The 19,201-nt window shown below is 47.8% G+C and overlaps 1 protein-coding gene across 1 annotated transcript in view; it reads left to right on the forward strand.

The window, feature by feature from the left end:
• Nucleotides 1-19,201, forward strand: part of ALDH16A1 (aldehyde dehydrogenase 16 family member A1) — a 96,747-nt gene that overhangs the window by 27,100 nt on the left and 50,446 nt on the right. The window contains exons 7-12 of the mRNA XM_040433042.1: nucleotides 535-687; nucleotides 10,800-10,997; nucleotides 11,375-11,473; nucleotides 11,595-11,731; nucleotides 12,351-12,456; nucleotides 15,081-15,250. Of these exons, the coding sequence (XP_040288976.1) occupies nucleotides 535-687; nucleotides 10,800-10,997; nucleotides 11,375-11,473; nucleotides 11,595-11,731; nucleotides 12,351-12,456; nucleotides 15,081-15,250 (863 nt within the window). The remainder of the gene's footprint in view (nucleotides 1-534; nucleotides 688-10,799; nucleotides 10,998-11,374; nucleotides 11,474-11,594; nucleotides 11,732-12,350; nucleotides 12,457-15,080; nucleotides 15,251-19,201) is intronic.

Genomic DNA, 19,201 nt, shown 5'->3' on the forward strand with positions numbered 1-19,201 from the left:
CCGCCAGTGTAATGAACAGGAACCAGTGGTCGCATGGAGCTCCGCTTCCTCTTGATTCAGCTGATCAGCGGGGTCCCGCGTGTCTGACCCCCGCTGATTAGATATTGATGACCTATCCTGACGATAGGTCATCAGTATTTATGGCCTGCACAACCCCTTTAAGTGAGGTTTCCCAAATTGCTTTACATGGTGTGTCCACCATTGAAAACAATGGGAGGTGGATTCCGGGCGGCCACTGGCAGATTTTTGGCACAAGAACGGGACCTGAGGCTGAATTCACTCTCTGTGAGAAACCCCATCCATAGGTAGTGGAAAAACTGAGTGTGCTACAGATTTTCACATCCACAGGTGGTCAATTCAGTTGTAGTTTTTCAGCCCTTTATTCTATAAGGGTGAGACCTGTGGACATGCAGGGAAAGCGCCATGACTTTTTTATTTGATGTTGCATGGATTCTAAGGATGACTTCAGGTCAGATGTGTTAATGGTATTTGTATAGGTTAACCTTCTAAGTGCTTTCTTGGTTCTCATGATAGGTGGGGCGCATTCTCCGCAAAGCAACAGCCGGCACTGGCAAGAAGTTGTCCCTGGAGCTTGGTGGCAAATCTCCATTTGTTGTGTTTGATTCAGCTGACCTGGACAGCGCAGTAGAGGGAATTGTGGATGCCATTTGGTTCAATCAAGGCCAGGTAGGTTCATATACTGTCCGTTTTCAGAGAAACTTACATTGCAGTGGTGAGAGACATCATCTGGTGAACTCTGCGTATGGAGCAGCCACGTGTAAGTGGAGGAAGGCACGAAACTAGAAGTATATGAGTATATGTACAGTTGGGTGTTTCCAATTGGGGTTGTGTACAACACTGTTGAATTAGTGCTAGAACAAGGATCAGCAACCTTCGGGCACTCCAGCTGCTGTGAAACTACAACTCCCAGCATGCACACTTACCTGGCTGTGTTTTAACTCCCATAGAAGTGAAAAGAGGATTCTGGGAGTTGTAGTTTCACAATAGAGTACCAGAAATTGCTGATCCCTGTGCTAGAACGTGCAGGGGCACAAGGGGAATGGTATCTTTATTTACAAAACTTTAGCAAGAGTAAGGTTTTTTTGGACACTGATTTTGGTGCATTTTCCGCATCAGGAACAGAGCCAAAAAAAAAACAACTACAAAGAGCCTTCCATACATACTGCTTCGGAAAAAAAAAAAAAGCAGCATGTCCTATATTGGTACTGAATCGGGATGAATCTCTCATTGAAAGGAATCGGAAGCTGCGGCTCTTGCATGTTTTATTGCATGGGAAACAAATGTGAACAAAAAATGAAGTTGTGAAACAAAGTCAAAGTCCACATCAAAACTGCACAAAAAACGCACCAAAAAACAAACTTAAAAAAATAAAATAAAACACTTAAAAAATAAGCATGGATTCCACACAGATTTTTGGAGGTGGATTTTCAAAATGTACCCTAAGGCTTCATGCACATTTTTTATAGGTCCTCCTTCTGCTTGTTGCAGACAAGTATAGGACATATTCTGTCTTTTAGTGGTCCACATCCATATGTCCATTTCACAAAAAGTTAGGATATGTCAGCAAAATGCAGACCATGGACCCATTGAAGTCAGTGGGTTCCCAAAAAATATATATATCGCCCACAGACCACATCCTTTTTGCGGATCCGCAGTCGTGGGGTGGGGCCCAATAGAGGAATGACACAACGTAGAGTCATAAGAATAGATGCTCCTACTCCAGAATTCTTATTACAAGGTGAATGTTGGTTAAGGAAACAGACATGTCAGGAGAGGTGACAGTACTATTTAAAGGGAATGTGTCCTCAAAGAACAACTTATTGTTTGAAGCAATGTTTTATGTTAAAGCGTCACTAACTTTTCAAAACGCTGTTGACATGTCATAGAGACATATCAAAGGTTTTGATTGGAGGGGTCTTAGTAAATACATATGGAAAATTAGCTCCTAACTTAGGGCTCATTCAGACCCCCCATATATTTGTGTCCGCATCTGTTCCGCAGTTTTGCGGAACGGATGCGGGCCCATTCATTTCAATCAAACCACAAAAGATCCATACTTCTATTTAGCGGCCCTGCAAAAAAAGATAGAACATGTCCTATTCTTGTCCGTTTTTGCGGACAAGAATAGGCATTTCTATCATAGGGCTGGCTGTTCCGGTCCTCAAAATGCGGAATGCACACGGGCAGTATCCGTGTTTTGCGGATCTGCAATTTGTGGACAGCAAAACAGATACGGTAGTCTGAATAAGCCCTTATTCTAAAGTGTTTAGCCTACCATTGCACCCTGCGGCAAATTAGTTTAGATTTTATTTTAGTTGCTGTTGGTAATACCCTATAGCGGAGTCTTGTAATACATGACACACATGCCCACAGTGCTTCTTTTCCTTCCTTTCAATTACCGCTCCTCTGTGTGCAGTGTCAGATACATGTCAGTTACGGATGGATAGACGGACAGACAGACCGAATTTTGCTCTTATAAATGATGGACATTAGCGCGAGTTACGTTGGGTAGAAATCCAGTTACACAGAGCATCTTGAATGTGTGGAGGTAGAAAATTAACTGGTTTATGTCACCTGTCCTGTTTATGTCAGGACACATTTCACTGCCCTAAGGCATCATGGGACAGTCGCATGACAAAACAGGAAGTAGGATTCAAGCATTGGGGATAAGAGAAAACTGCAAAAGAGGTAAATTCGAAAAAGAAATGAAAAAAAAAAAACAACAACAAAACAATGGGAGCTAGAGTACTTGGTAAAAATACACTTTAGAGTGAGAAGTAGTTAATAGTACAACCCCTTAGCAGTACTGAAATAAGGGGAGATACAAAGCACAATGGCCCAAATTCACACCCACAAGAAGCCGATGTCGTGACACACGGAATAGTGGCAACTTAAACAGCCATTGAAACGCACAAGAAGCCGGCGCGCAGACAACAGTGGCAACATGTGAACCGCTATTGTAACAATACCATTTTCCGCAAGGGTATTTTAAAGCATAAACAAACATTTCTAGTCAAACAGGCAGTAAAGAATCTAATATGCCCGTGTGGGATGGTACTGTATACCGCATGAGCCTTCAAAACCTCACTAAAGTTCTGCCAACTCAATCGAGGGAATATCTCCCTTCTCTCAGCGGCCACAACTGATTGCCTTTTTTTCTTATTTTTACATCACTCCTTATTTGAATGTCAGTCGATGTTTTACCTTTTCAATTTGGAAAAATAGGTTTCTCGCCCAAATTCATTGGGGGACACTGGAACTGTATAGCTATGTCCTCTAGGAGGCGTTGACACTAGATAAAGCTGTTAGCTCCTCCCCTGGCAGCTATCCCCCCTCCAGCCTGGAGTGAGAGCTTCAGTTTTTTCTAGTGTCAAGCTCCTGAAGGTTTTTTATTTTAGTTTTTTATTTTCCTTCTTTTCAGGTGGGAAACAGTGGTCGCCTAGCCTCCCTGTTCTCCCGGGGGAGTGCGCCATCATTGGTCCGCCACGCTGCCTCCTCCCCCACAAGAAGACAAGGTGGACCAGGGCAGCCTCGCTCCCCTGCATCCCGCCAGCAGAAGGGTCACCCATCAAGTCCCTCTTCCAGCGTCCTGCCACTACGGTGCCAGTAGCTGAAGGGGTGACCCTGCTGTAAAAGAGGAAGGGTGAAGTTGGCGGCAGGAAAAGAGATCAGGATGAAGATGAGTTGAGTACACTGGACTAGGTAAGTATGTTTAACCCTCCCCTCCCTCCCTCGTTCATTATCAAGCAGGGCCAGCCTATACTCAGGGGTTCAAGACCCGCTCTACCATGATGGCCAATGGTTACTTAAAAACCTTCCTTCATCATTATGTCTTACAGGACTCGCCATCAGGTTCATCCTGTTCTTGGTATGCATAGTAATTCCCCCTTACAAGGCACATAGGGGGTTAATGCCACTGTTCTACAGCGGGAGGCAGAGCGCACCGCTGTGGACCGGGGCGTTCGGTCAGACATGCAGAGGAGGCTCCCGCTCCCCACACCTACCGCCATGATCCACCCCTTTCGGTAGCAGACGCGCTGCAGTGAGAGCGCGCCGATCCGGAGGGGGTTAACCGCAGCACGATTGGCCATGCACCGCATTGGAGTTTCGGCCCGCGCTTTTGTCTGCCCGGCCCGCGGGGTGGACGCCCCCCCGGTGCAGAATTCGGTGGCCTCTACTGGTCGGCTGTGCGCAGGGAGGGGTGGCACTCTCTTTGGATCACTGCTTAGCGGCCGGCTGGGCCGCAGCCTTCGCCCCTTGGGGAAGGCACTCTGGCGTGAATTCTTCCCGTCCTACTTCCCCCTCTCCCAGACATCTGCTGAGCTCCGCCCACTGGTCCTCAAGACAGCCTTAACCCTTCCTGGCCAGCCCCCCCTTTAGGCCAGCACCTGATTACTGGGGTTCTACCTCTAGTACAGTGTGCCATAATGTGGAGGAATTTAACCCCTTCCTGCCTCTTGTCATTGAGGCCGGCTTCCTAGTTTAAAAAAAAAAAAATGTGCGTTCATACGGGTCCCCTGTCTGTGTGGTCCAAGCCTGGGCCCGTGTCCCATCTCGGATAAGGAGGACCTCGCATAGTTCCCAATACGCCCTCCGGGGCCGTTTGGTTGATAATTCTCCACCTGCGCAGTCCAGTAAAGGACCTCTGCAGGATTTTCAATCCGTCCTCCTGGGCTGTTTGGTTGATAATTCTCCACCTGCGCCATACAGTGAAAACCTCTGGAATTCCCGATCCACCCTCCTGGGTCGTTTGGTTGATAATTCTCCTCCTGCGCAAACCAGTGGGGGTCCGCTGGAACCTCCCATCCACCCTCCGGGGTTGTTTGGTTGATAATGCACCGCCTTCGCAATCCGGTGGAGAGACCTCTAGAAGTTCCCATTCACCCCCTGGGTAGTTTGGTTGATAAGTCCCCATCTGTGCAGTCCACAACTGCCAGGGGCGAGATTCTGAGGGGTTGCCCTACGCGCAAGTGAACCACAGCAGGACATCTTTCTCCTCGAATATCTCCGCACCCCCACCCTTCCTCCCTGAGTCACGCTCAGACACACCATCGCTCTCAGGGGAAGGTCCATCCGGGGGAAGGGGGGGGGAAACACTGATTCAGACCCTGACATGAGTCCGAAGCAATCTCCCAAGATTGCGTCTACGGTGGCCAGCAGTACTTGTCGTATGCATTACCCCCCCTTCCTTAGGCGGAGTAACTGCACTACTTCGGGATACAGTACTTGCCTTATACATTGTCTCCTGCCATAGGTGGACTAAGTAAAATAACATGGGGTTCGGTACCTACCATATGCATTAGCCCCTTCCATGGTGGCGCGATGACATTATCACTGGTTACATTGTGTGCTGTCTGCCTCCTTACTTAGGTGCAATAATTGCACTCCCACGGGGTACAGGACTCGCCATATGCACTAGTTCTCGCCGTGGGCATTCGCCCCCCCTTCATAGGTGGAGTATTCTCCCTACCACTGGCTTAGTACTTGCAGTGTGCTTCCACCTTCCTTAGGTAGGTAATTTCTCTACCATTGAATATGGTTCCGACTGTCGCGCTATCCTTCCATAGGCGGAGTGTTGCACATCACCGTGCTTTCTGTTGCATTACCCCCTTCCACAAGGGATCCACTAGCGGGGGAATAACTAAACATCTTCAGATGCTGCAATTCCACGGCTCCACGGCTCTAGGTGCCTTCGCTTATTTCACAAGGGGGCGTGGCAACAGTCGGTACTCGCAGGTGCCCGGGACTCTTAGTCTATTGCTATATGGGTGCCACCAGTGGACACGGTGGCTATTCCTCATTGTGTCCTTCTTTTCCTTTGGTGCTGGTTTTGCGCATGATTATACATCATCTGTCTTCTCAGGGGGTTTCTTAGCATCACTTATGTGTCCTAGAGACCCCCATCTCCATGGGCCTCCATTGTTCCAGTCGGTCATGATATTGTCCGCATCAGTACGTAGGTGTACTCCATTGCACATATATGGTGAGTACGTTCCAGCGAGTCGAGTGTTTCACTGACTCCGTATTCTCTATCCACTACTCCCCCTTCTCTGGGAAAGTGGTTATGCTGGCACTCGGGTTTAGCTACTACAGCGTGTTCTCCTCCATAGGTGCAGTTTTTCGCTAATGCTCAAATTCGTGGTTGCTGCAGTGGGACAACCCCTCAGGTAGGGGCCCTACCCTGGTGCTGGCTTGGCAGTTGCTCCTGTTCAGCGCCCTTCCAGGTAGAGTTTTTAAGGTTAGCTCTACTTATCTGGAGCAGTATGGTACGTCACTTCCACGGATAGTCTCAGGCCCCCCCCACCTCATTTTTGCGCTGATGGGGCAAGCGCTGGCTACTACTGTGGGACCGGTATTGCGTTACCACTACATACTTGGTTCTTACTGCACAGCTTGTTCGTCAGGTGGTGGACTCTTCTAGCACTAAATTCAGTGGCTTCTGCGGGTGGCCCCTCCTCTGCTGGCGTATGGGACTAGCAATACAGTGTGACTCCCCTTGCCTGGCTTCCTCCTCAGGCGGAGTTTTTTCAGAACAGTCACTTCATTCCTGGCTACTTCTGTATAGCGCCAGTCTCAGATGGGGAATGGGCTTAGACCTAGCCTATTCTTCTCCTGTCTTCCCCCTCTGGCTCATGGTTCATAGCCACCCGCAGGCCTTGGTAGCTCCTACGTTACTACCTTCCCTCATCTGTATTTTCACAGGATATTTGCTTGGTGGCTCCCATTTCCACACACGCTCCGGTCCAGACTGGTAGGCTGTGGCACCCACCACATCCCTTCTTCTACAGGGAATCCTTCCATGGTCCCGGGTGCGCTAACTATATCCACACCACAGCTGCCACCTTCTCTCCCGGGTATGAGATCCGGAAGCATGCGGCGTGGACACCCTGATATCTTCTTGGCGGGAGTTCTCCCACTTTGTGTTTTCCCCCTTCCCCTCCTACCCAGGGTTCCATGGAAGATCCAGATGGAGGGCATTCCGATAACTCCTAGTCGCTCCGGATCGGCCGTCACACGTGGTACGCCGACCTCGTTCTCCTTCTGGAGACGTCCTTTGGTCACTGCCACTCAGAGACGACCTTCCTTCACAGGGTCCGGTCTTACATCAGCATTAGGGTCTTTTGGTTTGACGGCGTGGCTTTTGAAACTGCCATTCTAATGTGGAGAGGGTTTTCGGCGGACATCATCCGCACTATGATTCAGGCCAGGAAGCCTGCATCACACAGGATCTATTATAGGACCTTGAGGTCCTTCCTGGGCTTCTGTAAGGGCCGGAACATTACCTCACTCTGTTTTTTTTTTCTCTCCCCACGGTCCTCTCCTTGGACCTTGGTTTAGCCCTTAGTTCCTTGATGGGTCAGGTGTTGGGGCTTCTGTCCTGGGGGACACAGCCTTTCCAGCGCCCTCTGGCACCCTGGTGCCCATGAAAACCTTCCTTCAGGGAGTGGCACATACGGTTCTTCCGTACCGTCCTCTACCACCTTGGGATCTGAACATAGTTCTCTCAGCGCTCCAGTCTTCTCCCTTTGAGCTATTGTGGGAGATCTCACTCCGACTCCTCTCCTAGTAGGTAGTTTTTCTTGTAACTATCACATCCATTAGACAGGTGTCCGAGTTGGGAGTGCTCTATTGCAGAGAACCCTTCCTGGGTCTTCACAAGGATAAGGCGGTTCTCCGGCCCATTCCTTCTTTCTCCCGAAGGTGGTCTCTGACTTCCATATCAATGAAGAAATTCCTTCCTTCATTGTCTCTCTCTTTCACACCCTAGGGAAGGGAGTTACATCATTGGACGTTGTCAGGGCTCTGATCATTATTGGCAGCCTCCAGTCCCTTCCGGCGTACGGAACCCCTTTTTGTCATCCAGAGGGTCCTCGCAAGGCATTGGTGGCCTCAAAGGTGGCAATTGCACGATGGATTCGGTCTGCAAGTGCTGAACCATACCGCACCCGGAGCAGGGTCCCGCCCTTAGGGGTCACGGCTCACTCCACCAGTGCGGTGAGCGCTTCTTGGGCGCAGAGGAATAGCGCTTCGGCTGCACAGTTGTGTAAGGCGGCTACTTGGTCCTTCTTACACACATTCACAAAATTTTACCAGGTGCATACTTATGCATCGGCGGACGCTGCCTTGGGCCGCATGGTCTTGCAGGCGGCAGTTTCTTAGATGCCTGCAGGGACGCTTGCTTCCATGGGTCTGTGGTTTTTCCCTCCCTGTGGACAGCTTTTGGACGTCCCACGGTTCCTGTGTCCCCCAATGAATATGGTCGAGAAAAGGAGATTTTTGTATAACTTACCAGTAAAATCTTTCTCGCTCTTCATTGGGGGACACAGCACCCACCCAGTATTGTTGTTCGACTACAGTTGTGGCAGTTGCTGGTTTGAACCCCGTTGGGTCTTTTGGCATGATTGGTGTTCCATGTTTTTTTCTTGGTTAACTTGCTTCTCCTACTGCTTGTGCACAAACTGAAGCTCTCTCTCCAGGCTGGAGGGGTTATAGCTGCAGTGGGAGGAGATAACAGCTTTATCTAGTGTCAACGCCTCCTAGAGGACATAGCTATACCCACGGTTCCTGTGTCCCCCAATGAAGAGCGAGAAATAGATTTTACTGGTAAGGGCTCTTTCACACTTGCGGCAGGACGGATCCGACATGCTGTTCACCATGTCGGATCCGTCCTGCCGCTATTTCGCCGTGCCGCCGGACCGCCGCTCCGTCCACATTGACTATAATGGGGACGGGGGCGGAGCTCCGGCGCAGCACGGCGAAAGCCGCCGGATTAAAGTCCTGCATGTCCGACTTTTTAGTCCGGCGGCTTTCGCGGTGCACCGGCGTGCTGCGTCGGAGCTCCGCCCCGTCCCCACGGCGAAATAGCGGCAGGACGGATCCGACATGGTGAACAGCATGTCGGATCAGTCCTGCCGCAAGTGTGAAAGAGCCCTAAGTTATACAAAAATCTCCTTTTCTCCTTGACCAGCATACCATACCTACGATCTTGCTTCAATAAATCCCAATATTTCTTAATGATTTTCCTCAGGAGGCATGTCTGTTGTACACCCCAACATAATCTAAACGCCCTTCTTGACTTTTTTATTTTTAATCTTCCTCTCTTTTTATTATTCCAATCTCTCACCCCACTTTGTCCACCATTTCACTTGGATACCTGCGATTTACAAGTTTCTTGATTAATTTACCTATGTTAATCCTTGAAGTTATCAAAGGAGTTAAACTTCCAGGATTGGAGTTTGATGCCAGCAGGGAGAGCCAGGTGCCCGTTGTGTAGCTGACCTGTTAAAAAAAATTAATGTTCCACGTCCCAATCTATATTTAAAAATAAAAAACTGAAATCCTGCAGTTTTTGCACTCATAATAGGCTGACACCTTCTTCTGTTTACATCGGTTTGATAAATGACCCCAAATGTTTACCTCTCAAATTTCCCACCGATCCAGCACAGACACTGCAACAGTCCCCTGGCCTTAGTTTACAAACATCCAGCATGTGACTGCTACAACCAATCATCGACATCGTCAGGGGCAGACTGGGAACTTAAAGTAGTCCTGGAAAAATAAAGTGGCCCCAAATTTGACATAAGGCATGGCAACACAAGTAAGCGGGGTCAACAATACCATAGTGCATAATACCGTCCCATCAGAACCATATATCACAGTGCAACACAATATATTGTATTGCCCCAATAGCTGCCCCTCTGTCGTGGCCATCAATAGATGTTTTGTCCTCCAGTTGTCTCTGATTAAGATATGGAGCAGGGGGTTTAGGAGATGAGATGCAGACCACAGCAGTCGTATTCAGTAGGGCATGTGCGGTCGGGTACATGAGTACCTGATTCTCACAGCGTTAATTACCGCTGAGAGCTCATTATTTTTTGGGCGGCCCTCCCGGCATCGGCCTACTGGGAAATTTCCCTATAAGGTCTGTGGCCAATCCACCCTTGGGCATTGGTGCCTTGCTACTGGCCATCAGTGGGAATCATGATGCTGAGGCCACTGACTGGCTGCAGAAGTCTTGTGCTGACCACTTGTAAACAAAGTCTTCTGGTGCATCTGTGCTCGATCAGCAATGGAAGATGTGAGTATTTTTTTTTTAATCACTTGGGCATTTTTTATTTATGGATTTTTTTTTTTCTTCATAAGTTGGATATGCAAAATATATTGAATTACAATTTTATGTAATTGGAAATCCCCATTTCCTGCTCAGGAGCATGTTAAATCACCAGCATTCATTGCTTGCAGCAAAGTAAAAGAATCCTTTGCAAAATGAAACTTGCCTGAATTGCACAATCATCCAAGGACTACTTAAGCGCTGCCTTCCCCTGGCTGTCTGGAGCAGTAGCGGCTGCGGTGTGGTTTTATCTTTGTGAAAGATGACTGGCTCCAGCTTACATATGCGTGATTTAGTGCTGAACATATGGAGGGTCATACAGTTACCGCTGTGATTAATGGAATTGCTGCAGTTAACCACAAATAATTCTGGGCCACAAATCAAAAGTGAGGATGAAATCTCTTAATTTATGTGCAGATAAAAAATAGGTCAGTCCACCCCCTCGTTCATCATTAAGCTATACACAGACTACTAACATTCTGGAAATTCGGTGTTGCTTAGCTGTGTATGTGAAGTCACATGATGGGCACAGCCAATCAGCTGGCATCCTATTAGGTCATAGGGACATCATAGAGGTGGGTCCCCTTTGTCTGGTCCGCAGTTCCCCGTGGAGAAATCACTTGTCAAAGTGTAAGATAATGTAAAACGTAATGTAATGTTAAAACAGGTTTGCAGTGCAGGATCCCGTCTTCTCATACAAGAATCCATTGCTGAAGATTTGATTCGCAGACTGAAGCAGAGGATGTCACACCTGAGGGTTGGGGACAGCCTCGATAAATGCATTGACGTGGGAGCCCTGGTGGATGAAAGTCAAAAGAAAACAATCAGTGAGTTTGTGGAGGAGGCTCGTTCAGAAGGGGCAGAGGTGAGTGACGGTATTAAGGAGGGCAGACACTTGTTCAAATGTTAGTCCCTCAAAGGGGCTTTCTGATTTTGAAACCCTATTATCTAAGGCCCTGTTTGGGAATTGTGAGAACCAGAGGTCTTTAGTACTAGCAGCTAAATTCATAACAGTTGCGTTTGAGTAATACAGTCAGTAGAAGGCTGGGAGGAGGGAGATGTAGCTTCAGTTTCTTATCCTATGTATGAAAAGGCTGCATGCTGTGAGAGAGGGTAGGAGTAAGAATACACCAAAGGATAGTATCACAGCACTAAGTATCCCTTTGGAAAGAGCCTACCCACAATATTTTAAGAAGAATTGGTTCCATCTCATGCAGATATTGTCTTCTGTCTGACCCTCAGGTTTTCCAAGCCCCTGGCCCGCTACCTAAAAAAGGATTATACTACCTGCCAACCCTGATCACTGGTGTGGACACCACTTCTCGCTGTGTCAGAGAAGAGGTAAGAATGTCGGTAGAATTTCCGGTAAATAATCCATGTTCCCTGCTGTACATTCACAGTATATACATATCTACAAGTTGTGCCAGAATATATATTGACCGTTTGTTGTTCTTATCACCAGATTTTCGGACCTGTCTTGGTTGCAATGTCTTTCCGCACAGCTAAAGAGGCCATTTCTCTGGCAAACAACACCCCATATGGATTGGCAGCAAGTGTCTGGACAGAAAATCTACCTTTAGCGCTGGAAGTAGCTATGAGGTGAATGTTTTTTGACATATTAAACCCTTCTTTCTTTCCTCTTCATATTTTTCTCCCTTTCTTTCTCATTATAAACATCAAGCCATAAAAAAATCACATACCTATTCGTATTGGTGCACGAAATTAGATTTCACTACTATTAACCCTTTCATCGTTCTCCCACTTTGTGACATATACAAGGGTCAAGGAAGCTGAGGTATGGGGAGTTGTTCACCACTAGCTCCCTAGTTTAATGAGTTTGTCAAAAAGTTCTCTGCATCTTAGTTTGCTGAACCCCTCTGGTGACATAGTGGGGTGGGGGGAACTTGGCATTAACTGCAGGAAGTGACATTGTTACTAACCCTTACAGCGTGGTCAGATTTTCAGTGGAGATGCATGAAAGCAGTACTTTGAGACTCAGCTTTCTTTTTTACTTGGCTTCTATATTCCCTCCCTATATATGTCCAGTATAGTCTGGTCTTAAATGACTACCATTGGTGTGAAAGATTTGTGGGATGAATAAGTGAACATTTCTCTGACCCAGGCTGCTGCTATGTATTTCTCTGACCCAGGCTGCTGCTACTGACAGGTACTGTCACACTGTGAGTGTATTTGACTGGCACATTGTATCTACTTTCAGCATTAAGGCTGGCACTGTGTGGGTAAACGGACACAATATGTTTGACGCAGCCGCTGGGTTTGGTGGATATAAAGAGAGTGGATTTGGCCGTGATGGCGGAAAAGAGGTAAGAGAGAAGTTTCCTGCACTATAATGGGGTGTAATTGCCTAGAGGTTCTACAAAAGTAAAAGTAGACCCAATGTAACAGCACTATGCAAGCATAGAATATATGAACTAATTCAAAATAATTTGTGCCCATCCACCACACTAAGGTGACCTCTTTCTGGATGGGAACCTACTCTATATGATGCTACTACGTTGGCCAAACGGCCTGAACATCTATAGGCTCTACATCTATAGGGAATCTGCTCTATATGATACCTCTCTTTGTGCCAGAAGGCCTGAAATGAATTCAGTGAGAGCAGACTACACCTGTATATTGTGCTGAATAAAAACAGCCTGTGTAGAAGATGGATTTATTAGGAGAGTACAACCAAAATGGAGACAGCCACAACTCCAAATGCACACTGCAAAAACTTAGTTAGGCCTCTTTCACACTTGCGTTGTCCGGATCCGGCGTGTACTCCACTTGCCGGAATTACACGCCGGATCCGGAAAAACGCAAGTGTACTGAAAGCATTTGAAGACGGAACAGTCTTCCAAATGCGTTCAGTGTTACTATGGCACCCAGGACGCTATTAAAGTCCTGGTTGCCATAGTAGGAGCGGGGAGCGGGGGAGCAGTATACTTACAGTCCGTGCGGCTCCCGGGGCGCTCCAGAGTGACGTCAGAGCGCCCCATGCGCATGGATGACGTGATCCATGTGATCACATGATCCATGCGCTTGGGGCGCCCTGACGTCACTCTGGAGCGCCCGGGGAGCCGCACGGACGGTAAGTACACTGCTCCCCCGCTCCCCGCTACACTTTACCATGGCTGCCAGGACTTTAGCGTCTTGGCAGCCATGGTAACCACTCTGAAAAAGCTAAATGTCGGCTCCGGCAATGCGCCGAAACGACGTTTAGCTTAAGGCCGGATCCGGATCAATGCCTTTCAATGGGGATTAATTCCGGATCCGGCCTTGCGGCAAGTGTTCCGGATTTTTGGCCGGAGCAAAAAGCGCAGCATGCTGCGGTATTTTCTCCGGCCAAAAAACGTTCCGTTCCGGAACTGAAGACATCCTGATGCATCCTGAACGGATTTCTCTCCATTCAGAATGCATTAGGATAATCCTGATCAGGATTCTTCCGGCATAGAGCCCCGACGACGGAACTCTATGCCGGAAGACAAGAACGCAAGTGTGAAAGAGCCCTAAGTCAGCACATCGTGTAAACTAAAGGGACTGCGCAGGTGCAGGGCACCATGGCTGAAACTTTTGTTTGTGCAGTATGGATTTGGAGCTGTGGCTGTCTCCATTTTGTTTGTGTACTCTTAACAAGCCCATCTTTTACCCAGGCTGTTATTAATTAGTGCAATATATCGCTGTAGCCTGCGCTCCCTGAATTCACTTGAGGTCTACACAATATAGAGCAGAATCATTATACATGTGGAGCCTATTCTACCTAAATTAATTTCAGGCCTGTTGGCACAGAGAGAGGTATCATACAGAGTAGGTTACCATCCAGAAAGAGATCACCTTGCTGTGGTGGATGGGCACAAATGATTTTGATAAAAATATATTGGCTAGGTACATCATATTCATTTTATATAGCGAATATAACATTAGTTCATATATTCTGTTTGCAGAGTGCTGTTGCATTGTGTTTGCTTTTACTTGTTAGTTTCAGCCCAGAGGATCTGTCATAAAAAAAATACTGCTGTAAGACAGAACACCATATTTTGATGACAGAACTGCTTTAAGGGTGTGTTCACAGTGATGGATCCATCGTGGATTTTCCTGCCAGAATTTCACAAGCAGCAAAATTCACACAAAATGTGTATTTATTGTGGAATTCATAACATAAATGCTGCTGGTTTGCTGCAGATTTCACCCTCTGCGTCACAAATGGTGAAATCCATGACAGAAATCCACAACATAAATTGACATCCCCCGGATTTAACATCCACAAGTCAAGTCATATGCAGATTTTGTTGCGGGAGTGCATGGATGGGGTATTTTAATCATCCTCATCCACTTTGCTTCTGCTGTAAACTGTTGCTGCTATTCCGCTACTGAAAATCCGCAGTGTATTTGCCACGTGTGGCTTTAACCTAAAAGCATTTTTCCACATACGCAACCCCAATTCTTTTGTTTTGTTATGTATCCATGGGGTGGAAACAGATTTTTTTTTTTTTTTTTTTTACTTGAAATGGTCGTGATGAGGTGCTGCAGCCTTCTCATTCACCTCTGCCATTTTGTTTGAACACACTCTCTTAGGAGCCCATGAAGGTGGCCGAGGACAGCAGAAGCTGGTCTGATGACCCTGCTATGTTTTGTAGTCCATGAGACACAGAGATGCAGAGTCTTGATTCTACCCCAGTGTAGTGGTGGAACTAGATGGACCTACTGCAGGGCAATGTTCTTCTAGATTTTTATTTTACATTATTAAAGATAGAGCTTCACTTCATAGCCTGCTTGTTCTAATTCTACAGTAACACCTTTATTTCCTATGAAGGGCGTGTTGGCTGTGAGTTAGGATTAATGGTAGATTACAAGAGGTTTCATACAAATGAGATAATAGGAGCTAATGAGACAAAATACACAACGTAGCCAAATCTACAGTGTAATCTAAATGATATATTGTTTTCAGGGGCTGTATGAATACGTCAGACCGTCTTGGGAGAGTCGAGCCAAGCCAAATCCTGGAGATGTCAACTATAAAACATTTGCTGTTACATATGGGGCCGATGTCCCTCCAATTCCAGGGCAAAAAGACATCAGTGCATCTGTCATTCAGGTTCATGACTCTCAGATTCCCAGGTAAGCAGTGATATAATGCTATTCTGCTTCATGTTAGCAGCTTAGGGTCCATTCACACGTCCGCAATTTCGTTCCGCATTTTGCGGAACGAAATTGCAGACCCATTCATTTCTATGGGGCAGCACGATGTTGACACGGAATTGCGGAGGGATGAGGGGTTCTCTCACTTCAGCAAATGGCATTTATCATGTAGAAGAAGTTAATACAAGCCACTTACTAATGTATTGTGATTATCCATATTGCTTCCTTTGCTGGCTAGACAAATTTTTTCATCATATTATACACTGCTTATTTCCATGGTTACAACCACCCTGCAATCCATCAGAGGTGGTCGTGCTTCCACGCTATAGGAAAAAGCACCAGCCTATGAGCACTCCCATGGTCCTAGGCACCAGAGAGGTCAGTGCTTTTTCTTGTAGTGTGCAAGCACGACCACCACTGATGGATTGCAGGATGGTCGTAATCATGGAAATGAGCAGTGTATAATGTGATGGAAAAATGAATCCAGCCAGCAAAGGAAGCCGTATGCATAATAACAATACATTAGTAAGTGACTTGCATTAACTTTATTTACATGATAAATGCCACTTGCTGAAGTGACACAACCCCTTTAAGTTCTCGGGACCAGGGCTAGTATTAGTACCAGAAGCACATATTGCAGATCCGTTTTGTATCCATAGAGAGCTACAGAGCCAAAAAATGTTGCAAAATGCTTTGTGTTATTGACAGAGGCACCAAACAGTGGTGCATGGATTGCCTACAGATCTGTATTACATTGGGACTGTGCGTAGCTTTGCCAGGTGCCCAGACCTGCCAACTTGTCTAGCAGAGCACGGAATATGGAGATCTCTGGATCCATGTGAGGTACAGGGCTGGTTCTAGGTTAGTTAGAAAGTGATTGTCATGTACTGTATGAGGTCTGAGTTTCATTTTTCACATTAGTCATGGGATAACCCCTTTACGTGCTAGAAAGTGCCGAAGCACAGAGCTTATCTGTAAACATTATAGGGAGCTTCTTGGGCTTGTCATTTTAAGAATTCTCATCCTTAGGGTCTCTTGCAGAACCATGACCAGCAGATTCCAGTCAGGGGGACACTCTCAAACTGTGTTATTATAAGAGGAGGTGGTTTTGTTACGAAAACCGTATGTTTTATCTAGGAGCTGCTCACATCATAGAGGCACCCAACGGGTGTTATAAAACTGAATTGCGAGCAGAGCTGCAATAAGATAAAGCTGCCATTCTCGTAACAGAGAAACATTGAGGATGAAGCTAAAATTAAGCTGTTCGTACCAGGTTTATAAACGGAAGGAATTTAAAGTCAGATTACAGACTGTTTATAGGGGATTACTTGTAAGTATCTCCTCCGTTGCCCCCACGGAATTGTACATTGGAGTAGGCAGTATGTTCTCCTGTCTTGAATACGATCTGTGGAGGGAAGATAGTCTGCTCAGTACTTAACCCCCCGCCGTGCCGCTGATGCTACCATCTCCGCTGTCCTCAGACCAGCCATGGGCATTTCTGTTCAGGTCCTATGCATATTCTTTCTTTTAGTTGCATAAGCTGTATATGTAGCTGAACAGAAAGACACAGGAATACATACAGTCAGGAACTGAAGCAGAACCCCTCTAAAGATAGCGGCAATGCTTATAAATACACCATTTTCCGTTTTACCTTTTTCTAATGCATTCCATGATTTTCTCTCATATTCAAGCTGTTTGCTGTTTTCTACAAGTCTGTGAGCCACTAATATTTAAAAATCTGTACAGACCTCGTTGTAATCAAACTGACCCAGAGAATGAAGGGCACAGGTCAGTTTTGCTGCAAAGGGAAAGCCGTGGGAACAAAACCCGTAAAATGGTGGAAGAATTATTATATATATTTCTCGCCCATATTCATTGGGGGACACAGAGACCGTGGGTATAGCTATGTCCTCTAGGAGGCGTTGACACTAGTAAAAGCTGTTGGCTCCTCCCCTGGGAGCTATACCCCCTCCAGCCTGGAGAGAGAGCTTCAGTTTTTTCTAGTGTCAATAGAGATCTCCTGAAGATTTTTTATTTTAGTTTATTTTTTTTCCTTCTTTTTCAGATGGGAAAACAGTGATTGCTTCGCCTCCCTGTTCTCCCGGAGTCGAGCTGTGACAGTGCCGGTCATCCGCACTGCTGCCTCCCCCACAGAAGACAAGGTGGACCAGGGCAGCCTCGCTCCCCTGCATCCCGCCAGCCAAAGGGTCACCCATCCAAGCCCCCCTTTTCCAGCGTCCTGCCACTCTGTGCCAGTAGCTGAAGGGGTGACCCTGCTGGACCAGAGGAGGGGTGAAGATGGCAGCAAGACAGAAGATGAGGTGAGTACACGGGACTAGGTCAGTATGTTTAACCTCCCCTTTCCCTCCTCTGACCATCCCCTTCCATTCTTGGTTATCAGGGTCAGTCTATGACCCTATCTAGGGAACGCTGGGGTGCCGCCAGTGTCTGAGTGAGACACTCGCTTCTGTTCACTTCCTCGGGAGTTAATCATGCAGGCACTCTCTGGCCTTTCCTCATTAATCACTGGGCGCACATTGGGGGTTAATGGCACTGTAAGCAGGAGACCGAGCACTCCGCTGCCTGGGTGAGCTCGGTCAGACAGCGGGGACACCTGCCACCATCATCCACCCCGTCCGGGAGCGGACGCGCTGCAGTGAGAGCGCACCGCTCCGGAGGGGGTTAACCATCGCGCGATCGAGGTTCACGGTCACTTCGGCGCTGTGTGTTCGGTGTTCCGGCTGTGTTTTTACCCTGCTCGGCTCGCGAGGGAGAATCACTGTCCGGTCCGCGGCGTGGACGCCCCTCCCCAGTTAGTTGCGGGCGCATTCGCTGCTCGGCTACCTCTGCGCCCCGGCCGACCTACAGCTCCAGTGTGCGCAACATTCGGACCCGACCAACCCCGCTGCGAACCGGGGCCAGGCACCAGCGCAAAAACAGGGATGGGAGCGGAGAGGCTCCCCCCCCCTTCCCCCCTATGTAGATCACTGCTGTCAGGCCACTAGGGGGTTAATTGACGCAAATTCTTCCCGCCATTCACCCCCCCCCCCTTCCCTGAAGTCGATTGGCCCCGCCCCCCTTCCTCAGGGCAGCTTAACTCCTGGCCAGCCACCTGCAGCCGGCCTCAGATTTTCAGAGGATTCTATCTTCAGTACAAGTGCCGGAAAGTTAAAACAGTCAACCCCTTCCTGCCTCTCTGCCCACTTGTCGTTGGGCATCCTAATTAAAAGAAAAAAGGGTGACAGGGGATGCGCATTCATAAAGGCCTCATCACAGCAGGACCCCCCCCACCCCCTGTTTGTGTGGTACCAAGCCGGGCCCGGGTCCTATACGGATAAAGGAGGACCTCTCGTAGTTCCAAATCCACCCCCCTGGGTCGTTGGTTGATATTCCTCCACCTGCGTAGTTCCAGGGAGGACATCTGAAGTATTTCAATCCACCCTCTGGGTCGTGTGGTTGATAGTTCTCTAGCGTACTTCACAAGGATCTCTGGGTTCCTAATCCGCCCTCTGGGGCTGTTTGGTTGATAATTCTCCACCTTCGCAAATCCCGTGGAGGACAGCTGAAGTATTCCCAATCCACCCTCCGGGTTGTTTTTTTGATAACTCTCCACCTGCGCAATCGAGTGAAGGACCTCTACAGGATTCCCAATCCGTCCTCCGGGGCCGTTTGGCTGATATTTCTCCACCTGCTCAATACAGCGGAGAACCTCTGGAATTCCCAATCCACCCTCCGGGGTCGTTTGGTTGATAACTCTCCACCATTCGCAACTCACATGGAGGACAGCTGAAGTATTTCCGATCCACCCTCCGGGCCATTTAGTTGATAATTCTCGACCTGCGCAATTCAATGAAGGATCTCTGCAGGATTCCCAATCCGTCCTCCGGGGCCGTTTGGTCGATAATTCTCCACCTGAGCCATACAGTGGAG

Source organism: Bufo bufo, chromosome 1 (genome assembly GCF_905171765.1).
Source record: "Bufo bufo chromosome 1, aBufBuf1.1, whole genome shotgun sequence".
NCBI lineage: Eukaryota > Metazoa > Chordata > Amphibia > Anura > Bufonidae > Bufo > Bufo bufo.